Genomic DNA, 12,686 nt, shown 5'->3' on the forward strand with positions numbered 1-12,686 from the left:
GTTAGGTGGGGGGAAAGAGAAAAGGAATCTTCTCCACTTCCTCAAGACTTCTTATAGTAAGCCAGTATTTTTCTGCAGTTGAATAAGTGATGTTCCATGATTCACCCATATTCTATGTGCAGAAGAGGTATTTTATACCTTTATTACAACCTCCTAACATCTAAAAGCTAGTGACTTTTTTTTTTTTCTGCTAAGTTGTAGGCAAAGTAGTTACAATTCCAATCTGAAAAGTGACAGCTTCTGAAAGTTGCTGAATGAGAGAGATGTTGGCTGGATGGGTCCTCTAGAGAACTTCAGTCCAGCTGTCTGCTGGCAGGGGAATTACCACCAATTTCAAGATCAAGTCAGCCTTGGGTTTTTTCCCCAGCTGTCTCTTGAAAGCCATCCACAGCCTATCAGGGTAGAGAGTCCTGCTTTCAGAGTAAGCTTGATTGTCATAACTACAGAACTTTAGCTTCTAAAAGACTTTTCATAGCATTAATCCTGGGGATCTGGTGTTGCTGCTGAAGGCTGGAGTGTGATATGGAGTAATGGATGGGCTACCCTGCCTTGTTTGGTGTTCCAGTTGGTTAGGGTTCAACTGTAGGGCCAAATTCAACTAACAATGGAGAATGATGATGTAAATGACCCAAAAAATGGGCTTGCAAAAACCTTATTGCAAATAGATGTGCCAGTAGTTGACTTCTGGGTATGGGACGGGGTGTATGCCAGGGAAGTCTGTTAGGAGTCAGAGGTGGTATGTGACCTAAAAATGATAACTGATGTTTCCAGCTGTAGGAATGCAATGGAAGGACTTCTGTTCCCCTTGACATTTGTAGTCTAGAGGTGACCTTGTTGTGCTGATCTGGCAGAAGCAGTCTTCATAGCAGACTGTGGAACTGATTTAGGTGTTTTGCGGCAGGTGGCGAGCAGGTGAACTCATCCGGAGCGTCCCGCCAGAAGTCCTACCTCAACTGAGGGCCAAGGTTGCAGCCATGGAAGTGCTGAAGGGTCACAGAGCTGATATTGGCCTCCAAAGAGCATGGGAGGGGAATTACATCGCACTGGTGAGTACAAGTGAAGTGCTCAATGCAGTGGCTGGGGCTTAGGGTGCTAAAAGGGTGGAAATTTGAAAAAGTGACTATTGGAGAAATACTTTGAAATTTCCTCTGTAAATGAGTTTATATAGTTCCAGAATCTTTGACTTCTGCTACACTAGATGTGATTCTTCTGAGGGCTAAGCCTAACCTGAGCATCACATACAGCCAAACAGCACTAAAACGTACTAACAGTAATTCCATCAGCTGGCTCTTCAAATGGCCAAAGCTAGGAAAGAAGTCAATGTAAAACTAAAATTCTAGATATAATGGGATGTTAAGAAATAGCATAAAATGAAAAGGAACAAAGAAATTCTTTCTAGGCAAGTTGCATTGCTTCCTTTTACTGCGTCCTTCCTGTAAGCATTTTGTTTTGTTAAGGGTTTGGGTTGGTTTTTTTTCAGAAAGCACATAAAACTCCAGATGCTCTGCTGCTCTTTGACGAGGCAGAGACTGGAGGAAGCCTTCAGATGAGCTGGTGCAGCTGCAGTCCTCTCTGGACAGCCGTGACGTAATGCAATTACATTCTTCAGTAAGCAAGAAGAGTTATGTGCCTGTCTTTGCTCTTTCAGAAACCAGATAACCCTCAAACCACAGGCTCTTTCATCCCTGTTGCCAATGAGCTGAAACGGAAAGACAAGTACATGAACGTTCTCTTCTCCTGTCACGTCCGCAAGGTAACTGGCATGTGTGTGGTCTGCAGACACATGGGCTGGGTGGGGAAACTTCTTGCGGTCAAGGTGAAATCTTGGGAAGCCAGGGTCGAGGAGGTAATCCTGGAGATTCTTTCGGAGGTGGCAGGTCAAAGCAGTCCCGTTCCAAGGAATGGTATCAGTGATTTTTTGGTGGATACATACCTCTGAACGTATTATATCGAAGGGTGCTTGGTTTGATGGCTTCTGCGGCCTCTTCATGTCAGAGACATGAGTAAATTCACTTCATTCTGCGTAACTGGTTTGGGTCTGACTTTTTTTCATAGCAGAATGGTTTTTTTGTAAGTTGGTTGGAAGGTTAAAAAAACTAATTAGAAGAACTTGCTTGCATAAATGTTTATGGTAGTTCATAATGATGTAAATAATGCTGGATTTAAATGTCTCAGGAAAGTATACTTTGAATTTTACAAAACCAATTTCAGTGGCAGGCCAGGGCTGCTGACGTTCAAGTGTTTTTAAGAAGCAGTATATTCTTTTTATTTCTAAAAATGTTCAGGCGGTCCCCACTTGCCAGAAGTGGAGCAACGTGCATGATTATTGTTTATGATTCTGCAATTGTTGCATTTAACAGTAGCAACAGAATTAATTTTGCAGCATAAAATCTCCCTTTACAACAACTTATTTGCTAGTGGTAGTGAGGTTTATTTTTTCAACAATGATTTGTGTATATAAAAATTGAAAACTCTTGTTGCTTTCCAAACAAAAATATTTCAGTGGAGTATTCTGTTGCTTTTAATGTGTTCTCTTTTAGAGTGTGGTTCGCTAGTTAAATGAGCAGTTTGAGTGAATACTGGTTTATATTGTTGGGATTAAAGGAGAATAGGCTGAGTCCAAATCCAAACCTCCTCTTTACACTCTTGCAGTAGTTTGGCTGGAACCTCTGTTAGGGAAAAGGCAGATGCAGCAGCATTTCCACCTGGCTTTTTTCACTTTAGGCTGAAAACAAAATAATTCCTCTTCTAATTCATTTAATGAACTAGTTCCAAATTGCTGCCATTTCTAGCTAAACTGGAATAACTGTAAAAATACAATATTCAGTTCTTTACGGTGTGATTATAGGAACTGTTGTTTTGAATGGGAATGGAATGACAGAGGGGAGTTACTCTGTGTGTGTGTGTGTAAAATATATGCATACCTGGTGTGGGAGTTTAATTTTGCTTGCTGTTACGCAACTTTTAAGCTTTTAAGTCCTTACGTTTCTCTTGCTTGCTCCCGATTCAGCTCTGAAGGACGATCTCCCATGCAAGCATAGGGGAAAGCAGATTTTGAAGCACAGCTCCATACCTTATCCTGTTCAGTAATTGCAAGCACAGAGCTCCTGCCTTTAGGCAAGTGTCTGCACAGTTCTTTTTTGTTTATGGTGTACGAAGAAACCCTTGAGCGTACAAACAGGCCTTGTTTCTCTACATCCTGTTACTGTGTTTACTTGCTGGAAAAATCCATTTTCTTCTGGGGTTTGTTGCATTGGTGTCCCAGCACTATAATAATAAAAGCAGTCTGGAGATGGAATAGGTGTTACCTATCATAAAGCAGATTTCTTCCTGAGCCTGAAAGGTTACTTGCAGTGTCTTCAGAGGTGAAGAAACCTTTAGCTTACCATAGCTGCTTAAAAAAAGTAGCTCAGCTGGAATTGGGAAATACTGCGGAGACTGCGAGGTTATAGTCTTGCAGTCTTGTGGGTTTTTAAATTATCTTGTAACTTTTTAAAAATATTTCTGGAAGTTAAATTATTGTTTGCTTTCTTGTATCAGAGAGGTCAGGCTTAATCCTCCACTTGCCTGCCTGGTTAGGGTTACCTTTGTATGGCTTTTGAAATCCTCAATAAAGGAAGCACAGGTGTGAGCACAGCAGTGCAATCTGTGGGCACAGCGACAGCGGAGCTAAGGTGAGATGGGCAGACCTGCAGCTGCCACATGTGCACCAAGCTGTGGTGAGGGGTCAGCTGGCACAGGGGAGCTGCTGCTCTGGCACAGCCTGACTGTGCCTGAGTTTTTGAAGTCATTAATACTTTTTCTGGTCTTTGTTCTTAAGGATCTGTGTTTTCTGGACAGAATATAACTAAACACAGTGAAAAAGCATCCCCCTTAGAAAAATGGTGGCCTTAAAAAAGCAAACAGAAGCACCTCTCCTCCAACAAATGGATAAAATAATTTCAGCATTGCTGTTGAGGACAAGGCTGCAACTTTGTAGGATCTTTAATGATGTGTGTAAGCCTGGTGATTTCAGTGCATCTCCGTGTTTAAACTCAAAAGCAAATGACCCCTTTCAAATCCATGCTTGGATGTACTATCTTTTTGAGTGAACCATTTGTCTTCCTTCTTGTATGGACAAGAAATGCCCAGGCAAGCCTGAAGTGAACAAAGGAGAGAAGACAAACAGTCCTGAACTTTGAAAGCTAACAAGACCAAGATTTCATATTTCAAGGCTTAGCATTTTGCTTTCCAGCCAATGCACTTCTTCAGGTAATCTGTTATGCCTTAAATTTGAGCGTCGGATTTGCAGACTAAGCAATGGTGAAAATTGTTGTAGAACCTGTAAGCGACGCTGTGCTTTGACTGCAAGAGTACAGTCTCTACCCTGAAAACAGCACCAGCCTTTTACTCTTCACATGAAACAATTTATATCCTAAGCTGTCTTTTTAAAACAAAGGTGTTTCTCTTGTCAAAAATAAAAGCTGCAGCGTTCCTGCTTCTTGCCCTAAAAGTAACAGCAGTCTGAGGGTCAGCCTTCAGTGCTGTGGGGTAGGGAGAATTTCTTCTGATTGCTACTTTCTTCCCTTTACTTTCTTAAAGTAAATAAATAAATGAAATCATAAAATTTCTTCCTTTTAGCCTTAACCTTCTTTAACTTCCCCATGTCATACCAAATGTTATCTGCACGTGTGGCGCTTGGTCTTGGCATGTGCAGACTGTCTTGGTGGTCAGAGCTTTTGAAAGGGAGCGACTTTCACTGCAGGGAGTTTTGTCAGATTTCTTATGCTAAACCTGGTTTGTTGTGGATTTGCAAATCGGCTGTTTGTTTCTCAGCTGAAATTTCGTTCACATGAAGCTTTAGCAGGGGACTGAAGAGCGAGCTATAGAAAGGAAAATGTAATTAGTTATCAGATGAGTTCATTGCTTCCATTAAGTAATACTCTTTAACAAAGCATCAGTGCACAGAGTAAGGTTCCTCAAGTTCATTCAGGGTATATTTTCATGATTCAGCTTATTTGAGGATTCTTGAGCAAAAAATGCGCTGTTACTGTTGGTCCCTTAGGCAGGCAGGCAGGTGTTACTGGTAATGAGAGTTCAGGTGAATGTTTTATTTCTGGAGCAGTGTCAGACTGCAGCTTTAAGTGAGGTACTGAATCATCACACTGCATGTGAAGTAGTTCTTTACTGTCAACAGTAATGTTAGTCGTCTGCTCTTCAAAATTTTCTGGTAATTGCAGTCTAATACACCTCTTTGAAAAGACACTAAAAGGATAAGTACCGGGCAATTTGAATAGACACATGTTAAGCCTGGAATTCATATATTTAAACACTTTCATGTATAGAATATATGACCTGTAAGATATTTGTTTACCATTAAATTCTTTGAGGCAGTTTTGTTTTTTTTTTAAGTTGATGATTGGCATTGTTCTAGTGAAGTCAAGGAAGTAATACCAACTCTCACCAGCCAGAGAACTGCTCTTCAAGTATTGATAACTGCTGGTAAAGTTTTCTTTAGCTTGAGTGTACGGTTCTTCATTTCAACAGCTTGAGATGAATAATAACAGATGAATCTGTTTGGACTGAAGCTTATATAGCTGGTTTTATAGAAGGTCTGTGAAGAGACTTTGAAGTCTCGCTGATGGGAAGTACATATGTTTGCTTTCTTGCAGTAGGTATAGGTAGAAGCAGGTCATTTCTGCCTATGGAAAAATATATCTTTTCTGAGCATCGTGGTGCTCTTCATTTTTTCAAAGGAAATTTTCAAGTTTTTTGCCTTGGGAAACCAAATGCATATTTCATGCATACCACCAGATTTGTTGTATCACCTAGGAAACAACAGTTTCTTCTTCTTCTTCTTTTTTTTTTTAAAAAAAAGTCTTTTCTTCTCACTTTCTCCCTGGTCACTTGAGGCACCAAGCTGCCTTGAGAGGACCATCTCTTCCAAAGCCCAGTGCCCTGCGGTGTCTAGAGGCCCCTGGCAGAGACTTGAAAAGCTCATTTGGAGCTTTTTCTGCTGCAGGCTAGACCTTCATTTTTCCCCATAAGCTAGTCAAGAAGCTAAATTAAGACTGATTCACATTTGGATCAACAAAGATATAAATAAAAAATATCCAGAAGGTGCAGAGAACACAATGCTAGGAAGGGCTGTTCTCCGGGAGGGTATAATGTATCTGAGAACATAAGGCCTGTCTCCACTCCTACAAAATCAAAATAATAGTGGCATTTGCAATGGTGCTGGCATTTGTCTGAATCTCTTCTGTGCATGCTTCTCAATGTGACAGTTTACTTCTAAAAACACAGCATGTATTATTTACATAAATATGCCATAGGTGCATTAGGCACCTGAAGCAAACCGGTTGCTTGGAAAGAGCCAAAAAGGACATGAATCATAGAGCAGTGAGAATTTGTTTCTCGGCTGAGAAGAGCTGCTGGACTTCCCCTTTGGTACATCTCTTTAGCTCTTTGGCTGAATTTATTGTTCACTGTGAACACCAAAAACAGTGGGTGACCACAGGAAAGAAGTGGAATTTAAAACATGCTTGTAGAACTACTACAATATTATATTGCCTTGTGAAAGCTGGGCATGCGTCTTGTCTCTGCTTTCTGGGTGGCAGCTGCAGGACCTTCTCGGTGGGGTGCCTCTGGCTGCACAGCCCAGTGAGGTCTGCTCCGTTTGTCACCGTGGGCTCCGTGCTGGAGGTGGGCATGGGCAACAGGCAGGGCATTGAGGTGGGAGCAACAAGTGGAGTTGTGGAAGTGAACAGGTGGTGTTGTCAGACTCCTTAAAAAAAGTTTCAAATAAATAAAAAAAGACACATTTGGTGACCATGGCCCCACATTTTCAGATCTGAGGTCTGTGCGGGGTGGATCACAGCCTAAGAGACTGGAGAATCATTTGCTTAAACTCCCAAGACATGGAGCATGGTGCACTGCAAGCTGCACAGCCGGATTATCATCTGAGGAGCCTGTGCTACTCTGCTCAAACAGCTCAACTTGTAGCACCAGACACTCCTAACCTACTTTCTCTGGGCCATTCAGTGTTTCTTAGCCTTTATTTTTTTTTTTCTCCCATTCATCTGCTTCCTAAAATAATCCTAATTATTCAGCATCTTTTTATGTGAGATTTGCCAGGCCCTCGGTCTTGTTCTTTAGTTTCTCTGAACAATTACTCTCCTTCACTTTCACCATGCCAGTGCTTCACCCACACCACTCCAGGTGAGACCAATGCATGAAGGACATTATTCTCTGTGCTAGTCTTCACCACATGCTAACGCCTTGCTTGTTTTCAGCTGCCTCACATGTTTGTGCCAAGATCTATCCAGAGCTGTCTAAAATCATCTTCAGTTACTTTTCCGAGCTGGTGCTGTTAATTTAAAGCTGTCATATAGCTCTCCAGTTGCATGTTTTGCCTTTATCTGCTCTGAACTTTGTCACTCTGCTGCCTATTGATGGAATATTTAAGTTCTTCAGTTGTCTCTTTCTCTTTTCTCTTTTCACCTAGGAAAATTCTCTTTATATTCATCTGCCTCATCACGTCTCACCCTTGTCTGCCCTTCTCAGTTGATTAATACATATCTGTGACTGTGATACACCGATGACTCCAGTTTTGCCTTAGTGAAAAATGATTTCTACTTTCTCACTTGCTTTTGACAAAAGTCTGCATCTTGCCTTGTGACTGGCTATTTAGTACCTGCTCTCTTGGGGCGTCTGAAAGTCTGGATAGATGGCATCAAACGTTCTCCTTGGTGTAGTATTTCCTGGACAAATTAATTGTAATGTTGGCGAGATGCGTGTTCCTCTGCGAAAACCCCATGTGCTGGAGCCTAATGTTACCAGCAGCCTGGAAGAATGAATATTTGTGATGAGTTGCTGGTGGGATGGAGGGAATTGAAATGGTCTGTGTTTAGGAAGGAGATATGAACAAAAGCATGATCCGAGGGTACAAAACACTTCTCTGGAGAGATTATAGTTTTGTTTCCTGCTGTAACATCATCCTCCCACTTCTGTTTTGGTAAACAATCATAAGAATTCCATAAGGTGTGGAATAGTGGTTTTTTAGCTTCAGTCTTCTTGGATCTTCCCTGGACCAGATGCCATTGTGAAGGTACAACATTTAGTATATTGTATCCTCTGAATGAGTACATTTATTAAACAGTTGCATATTTTTACAGTAGCTTTCCAGAGGTTCTTATGTGACATTTGACAGCAGGTTTGGTGATTTAATTTGTCAGGTACTGGGGGGATGCTGTTGCTGGAGACAGGATTGGTGGCCAAAAAAACCCATGAATTCAGAACATCAGAATACCTAGAACTGAGAGAAATTATATATGACCACTATACATGGCTTGCTGCTGGGTCACGTCATTACTTTGAATCATCAGCTGGTGCTTAACTATCTGTTCTTCCATTGCTCTTACTACATAGAGACTGGATGTATGAATTGCAACAAAATACTGGGCTGTGGGGCTGTGCACTTGGCTGTTTTCAGCAGTACTTACTGGGGGGTTTCACATATTGCTGTCTTCCAGCAGTTAATTTTTACCTTGTAAAAAATTCTGATTTTTATTAGAACTGTTATATATAATTGGGTTGGTGTTTTTTTTAAAAAAAAAAAGTTGTTTTAGGGTTGATACACACAAAAATCATAACTACAATACAAGATGGAGCTTATTTTCCCCATACACTGAGTGCCTGGTTATGCAAGGAGTGTCCCAGGTGGGTAGTATTTGAAGTTCAAATAACAAGTGAATGACCTTCCTGAGTATGCCTGAGATTATTCCGTGTGGGTGGGAGAAGACAGATGTATAGATATCTATACACAGATAATCTCTGCTGGTGTTGAGTGCCAGTGAGATTACAGGTGATGACATGGTGGTTTGCCTCAGCAGGCAACTAATGGTTCTTCACTGAATTATAGTGTGTATCTATAATTGGTCTTAGATTTACAGCTGTAGAGCCCAGTGGCAGACAAAATTAAGATATTAAGATATTAATTTTTCCCAATGGCGATGCTAAGCTGTGTTTGCTGAACTACTAGAAACTGTCAGAATATTTTGAGTACTGTAAAGTCTGTTTTCCTGGCAGCATAGGGGCTGCTGAGATCACAGAATGTTTAAGGTGGGAAGGGAGCTCTGGAGATCTGAGGGCCAACCCCCTGCTCTGAGCAGGGCCAACTTCAGAGGTAGATGAGGCTGCTCAGGCTCTCAGTCAGCTTGAGTTTGGAAAATCCCTGAGGATGAAGGTTACAGAGTCTCGCTGAGCCCTGTCCCAGGGCTGCTACCCTCCTGGGGGGATTTTTTCCCACTTGTGTCCAGTTGGACTTTCTGCTGCTGCATCTTCTACCCATTGCCTTTTGCTGTACTTCTCCAAGAAGTCTAGCTCCATCTCCTCTGTACCCTACCTTTGTCAGAGGGTACAGTCATTTGAAGATTAAAACACATTTGCCTCTTTTTGGAAACCAGTTTTAAAATTGTTTTAAGTGCACTATGATTTTCTTACTACTCAGTAACTTATAGGAATGGAGTTGGGAGTCAGGAGACCGGAGTCCAGGTTCAAAATAACCTGAGAATGGTACAAGCATTTAACAAAACCCAAGTCAACTAAAAGCCTCACTCAGTGATCGGTTAACCTTAGGGGCAGCAGATGCTTCTGAGCACTTTCTTGTTTGGTCTAGGAGTTTGCCAGGTACTGTAGCTTTGCTTTCCATGTTCCCAGAAGAGCCCTGGGCAGCAGAGCTGGGCAGTGACCTCCTGTTTAAACAATTTCTTTTGAGGAGCTTGAGCCCACTGGTGATCCTTAGACATCCTTGCCTTGAATGCCATGTTCTTAACAGAACACTAAGTCAAGTTCAAATACGGGTTGGGCAATGCCTACCTCTGCAGAAGAATCTGCTGTCCTCGTAGTGCGGGTCTGGGACAGCTGAACTGATCTCGCAGCTCGCTGCTGCTGGACAGAGCCGTCCTGCCTTCTTCCTCTGTTTACTACTACCCAGAGCCTCACCCTCTTTCCCTTGCAGTGGCTCTGATGCTCATTGTGCCCTTCCCTTGCCAAGCTCACAAACAGGGCAGATTTCTGTCTGGTTAGTGAGTCGATAGGGCTGAGGAGCACTGGAGCCAGCTCAGGGTGTTGCGTTAGGACCTCCTGGAAGGGGTGACAGGACGTCGTTCTCGATGGCAGTGAGCCTTTGGACGAGAATGGTTGCGCTCTCCCTCTGCATCTCTTGCTTAGGAAGGGAGAGGGTTGTGTTCAATTCCCCTGCAGCCTGAGGGCACTCCAGCTTGGGGCTTCTGCTTGCGAAGAAATAACCTTGCCTTCCTCCTGACAGCTGGTTGCCTTGGCTCTCCCAGGCTTCTTCTGCCCCATCCAGTCTCTTCTTCCTTCTTGCAGAATAGGAGAACTTTGGCAAGCCAGTGGAACATGCCTGTGCCCAGCTAACACATCCCCTGACGGGCAGGGGAAGGGTGCTTGTCCAGCTTTCAGCTTCTGGGGCAAGTTGCTTACCTATGTCCAAGGTGCAGATGGTTTTGAAGAGGGAAATGGGACCGCCTCAAATTTAGGATGGGCCAAAGCATCTGCTTGCAAATGCCTCAGGTCTGGACTGTTGCAGGCCCTGGTGGCAGCCTGTTTAGCTCTGTGGGGCAGGTATTCTGCATTGTGCTTTTGGGGTGACATGGATAATGTAGGAACAATGGCCGTCTGCCTGGGCTTGGTGTCTGCCAGTGGATGGGGACACAGGTTGAGTGTTGCTAGGGGAAAGCATCTGTCCTTTATTGGATTAAAGCTGTGGACTCTCCCAGGTTGCCACAGCCCTGCTGAGTAACTCTGGGAATGTTACTTCTCCGAGACTTTGTGTTTCTCTATTTGTAAAATGGGATTACGAGGTCCACCCTCCCTTTTCAGTGTTTGAAGATCTGTGGAGAAAAACTGTTTAAGAGCTATGCGAGTTTTGCGTATTTACATTGTGAGTTTTGCATATTTGTTGCTGCTGAGTTTTATTCTGCATGGTCTTGTGGTGCTCGGTGAAACTGAAAATTTGCTTCTTTACAGGTCAATCGCTTTAATAAGGTGGAGGACAGAGCAATCTTCATTACTGATCGGCACCTTTATAAGATGGACCCTATGAAGCAGTACAAAGTGATGAAGACCATCCCCCTCTATAATGTAAGTACAAGGACTGTGGAATCTTGTCTCAGGCTCTTAGTCACGGGCAGTTCATCAACTGTTTAGCTCCATTTCCGTATCCATAAAATGGAAAAAGATCTTGGTTTACAATTTTTAATATATTTAATGTCTTTAAAACAGTTATAGTGCAATTATCTACAACACTGATGCATCATGTTAGCTTTTAATTTCACTGCATAAAATAAAAGCTAAAACCCAAACTGCTTATCACGCTCTCTTCTGCTCGTTCTTCTATGTGGGTTTTTATTTGCTGTGTGCTGCAAGATCCTGGCCCCATAAGGGGGTTAGCATTTCACAGCAGCTTATGACACAATTTCTGTGTCTCTGGGGGTTTGTTTGATGCTTCATGTCGTGTTTGAATTTTTATTTTTTTTTTTAGTATTTGTTCATGTTTAATGTAAATCTTACCAAAGCTAGATTTGGAATTATAGTGAGGTATCTGGCCTTTGGGGTAGCAGAGTTTAGCTGCCAATGATCCCTGGTAGGAAGGGGGCTGGGTGAAAAACCTCGTCTTAACAATTCAGCATCCTGGAGTGTGGATTCAACTGCTTATTTGTTTTCCTCAGCCTGAGGTAACACTACTACAGTTATCTTAAACCTACAGAACCTGCCTGGGTTGCTTGGAAATGTACACAAATTTGTTGGGATGTTTGCATTGGAGAAATAATAAATCTGGCATCCTTGTATTGCTGGAAGAGCAGAGGTGAGATTAGAGTAATGGTAAAATCTAATCTGTGCATGTGGAGTGAATGATTAGCACAGACTGCATCCATAATGTTGGTTCTGTAGATCCTCTTCTAACCTCCTCGCTGGTCATCCACCTAGGCTGTGCACCCACCACAGTGTGTGTGAGTAATGTGCTCATACCCTGGTGAGAGTATTTGCTGTAGCAAAGTGACGTCTCCGTGGCAGTGCCTCTTGTTTTGAAAAGACATCACTGCCAGGGAGTTAGCAGCTCCAGGTAATTTTCTTCAGTTGATGTTGTGTTCTGCTGATATTCTCTCTTAATTGTGTAAAATGAAATTGTCAGCAGGTTACGCTGCTTAATGGCTGACTTTTGCTTGTGCAAACCAACTTGTGCAGATACATAGAGAGTGTTTTCCCTAGATGGGTGCATTTTTGGGGAAGTGTCAAGGCAGACAAGATGGAATTCTGTCCATCACAATTTCTCACTATTAGTTTTCTGCACTCTTATCCTATACAAAAGGGCTAGGCCGCTGCAATTCACTTACTGTATTGGTAATTATAGTTAAATCTGTATTTATCACAGCTTTATAAGAGTGTCTGCTTTACCTGTGTGTCTGATGGGTTTAAAGGTGGAGCTCGTGCATTTACATAACAGCACAAGACCAATCACAGTGGTGGTAACCTTAACATTTTCCTCTGAAAATCCTTAAAACTTAAAAGCCTTCAAAATTAAAGGGGGTGAGGAAGTCAGATAGAATTTTAGGTTGCCTATAGAATATCTGTTACTTAGAAATGTTAGTAATTATTGTTTTTTCACAAAAGCCCTGTGTCTAAGA

General features: G+C 42.3%; 2 protein-coding genes across 4 annotated transcripts in view; one reads left to right on the forward strand and one right to left on the reverse strand.

The window, feature by feature from the left end:
- Nucleotides 1-12,686, forward strand: part of MYO1D (myosin ID) — a 164,554-nt gene that overhangs the window by 88,537 nt on the left and 63,331 nt on the right. For 2 of the 3 annotated variants that reach the window (XM_027816336.2, XM_055697442.1), the window contains exons 18-20: nt 902-1,046; nt 1,649-1,753; nt 11,029-11,142. In XM_027816336.2, the coding sequence (XP_027672137.1) occupies nt 902-1,046; nt 1,649-1,753; nt 11,029-11,142 (364 nt within the window). Of the gene's footprint in view, nt 1-901; nt 1,047-1,648; nt 1,754-3,010; nt 3,262-11,028; nt 11,143-12,686 lie in introns of those variants that run through there. The other variant, XM_014286482.3, reaches the window with a different exon arrangement.
- LOC114018041 (endoplasmic reticulum-Golgi intermediate compartment protein 3-like) overlaps nt 1-12,686 on the reverse strand; it is a 152,072-nt gene that overhangs the window by 62,652 nt on the left and 76,734 nt on the right. The gene's annotated exons all lie outside the window — the stretch shown is intronic.

This window comes from Falco cherrug, chromosome 20, assembly GCF_023634085.1.
Source record: "Falco cherrug isolate bFalChe1 chromosome 20, bFalChe1.pri, whole genome shotgun sequence".
In the NCBI taxonomy this organism is placed as follows: Eukaryota; Metazoa; Chordata; class Aves; order Falconiformes; family Falconidae; genus Falco; species Falco cherrug.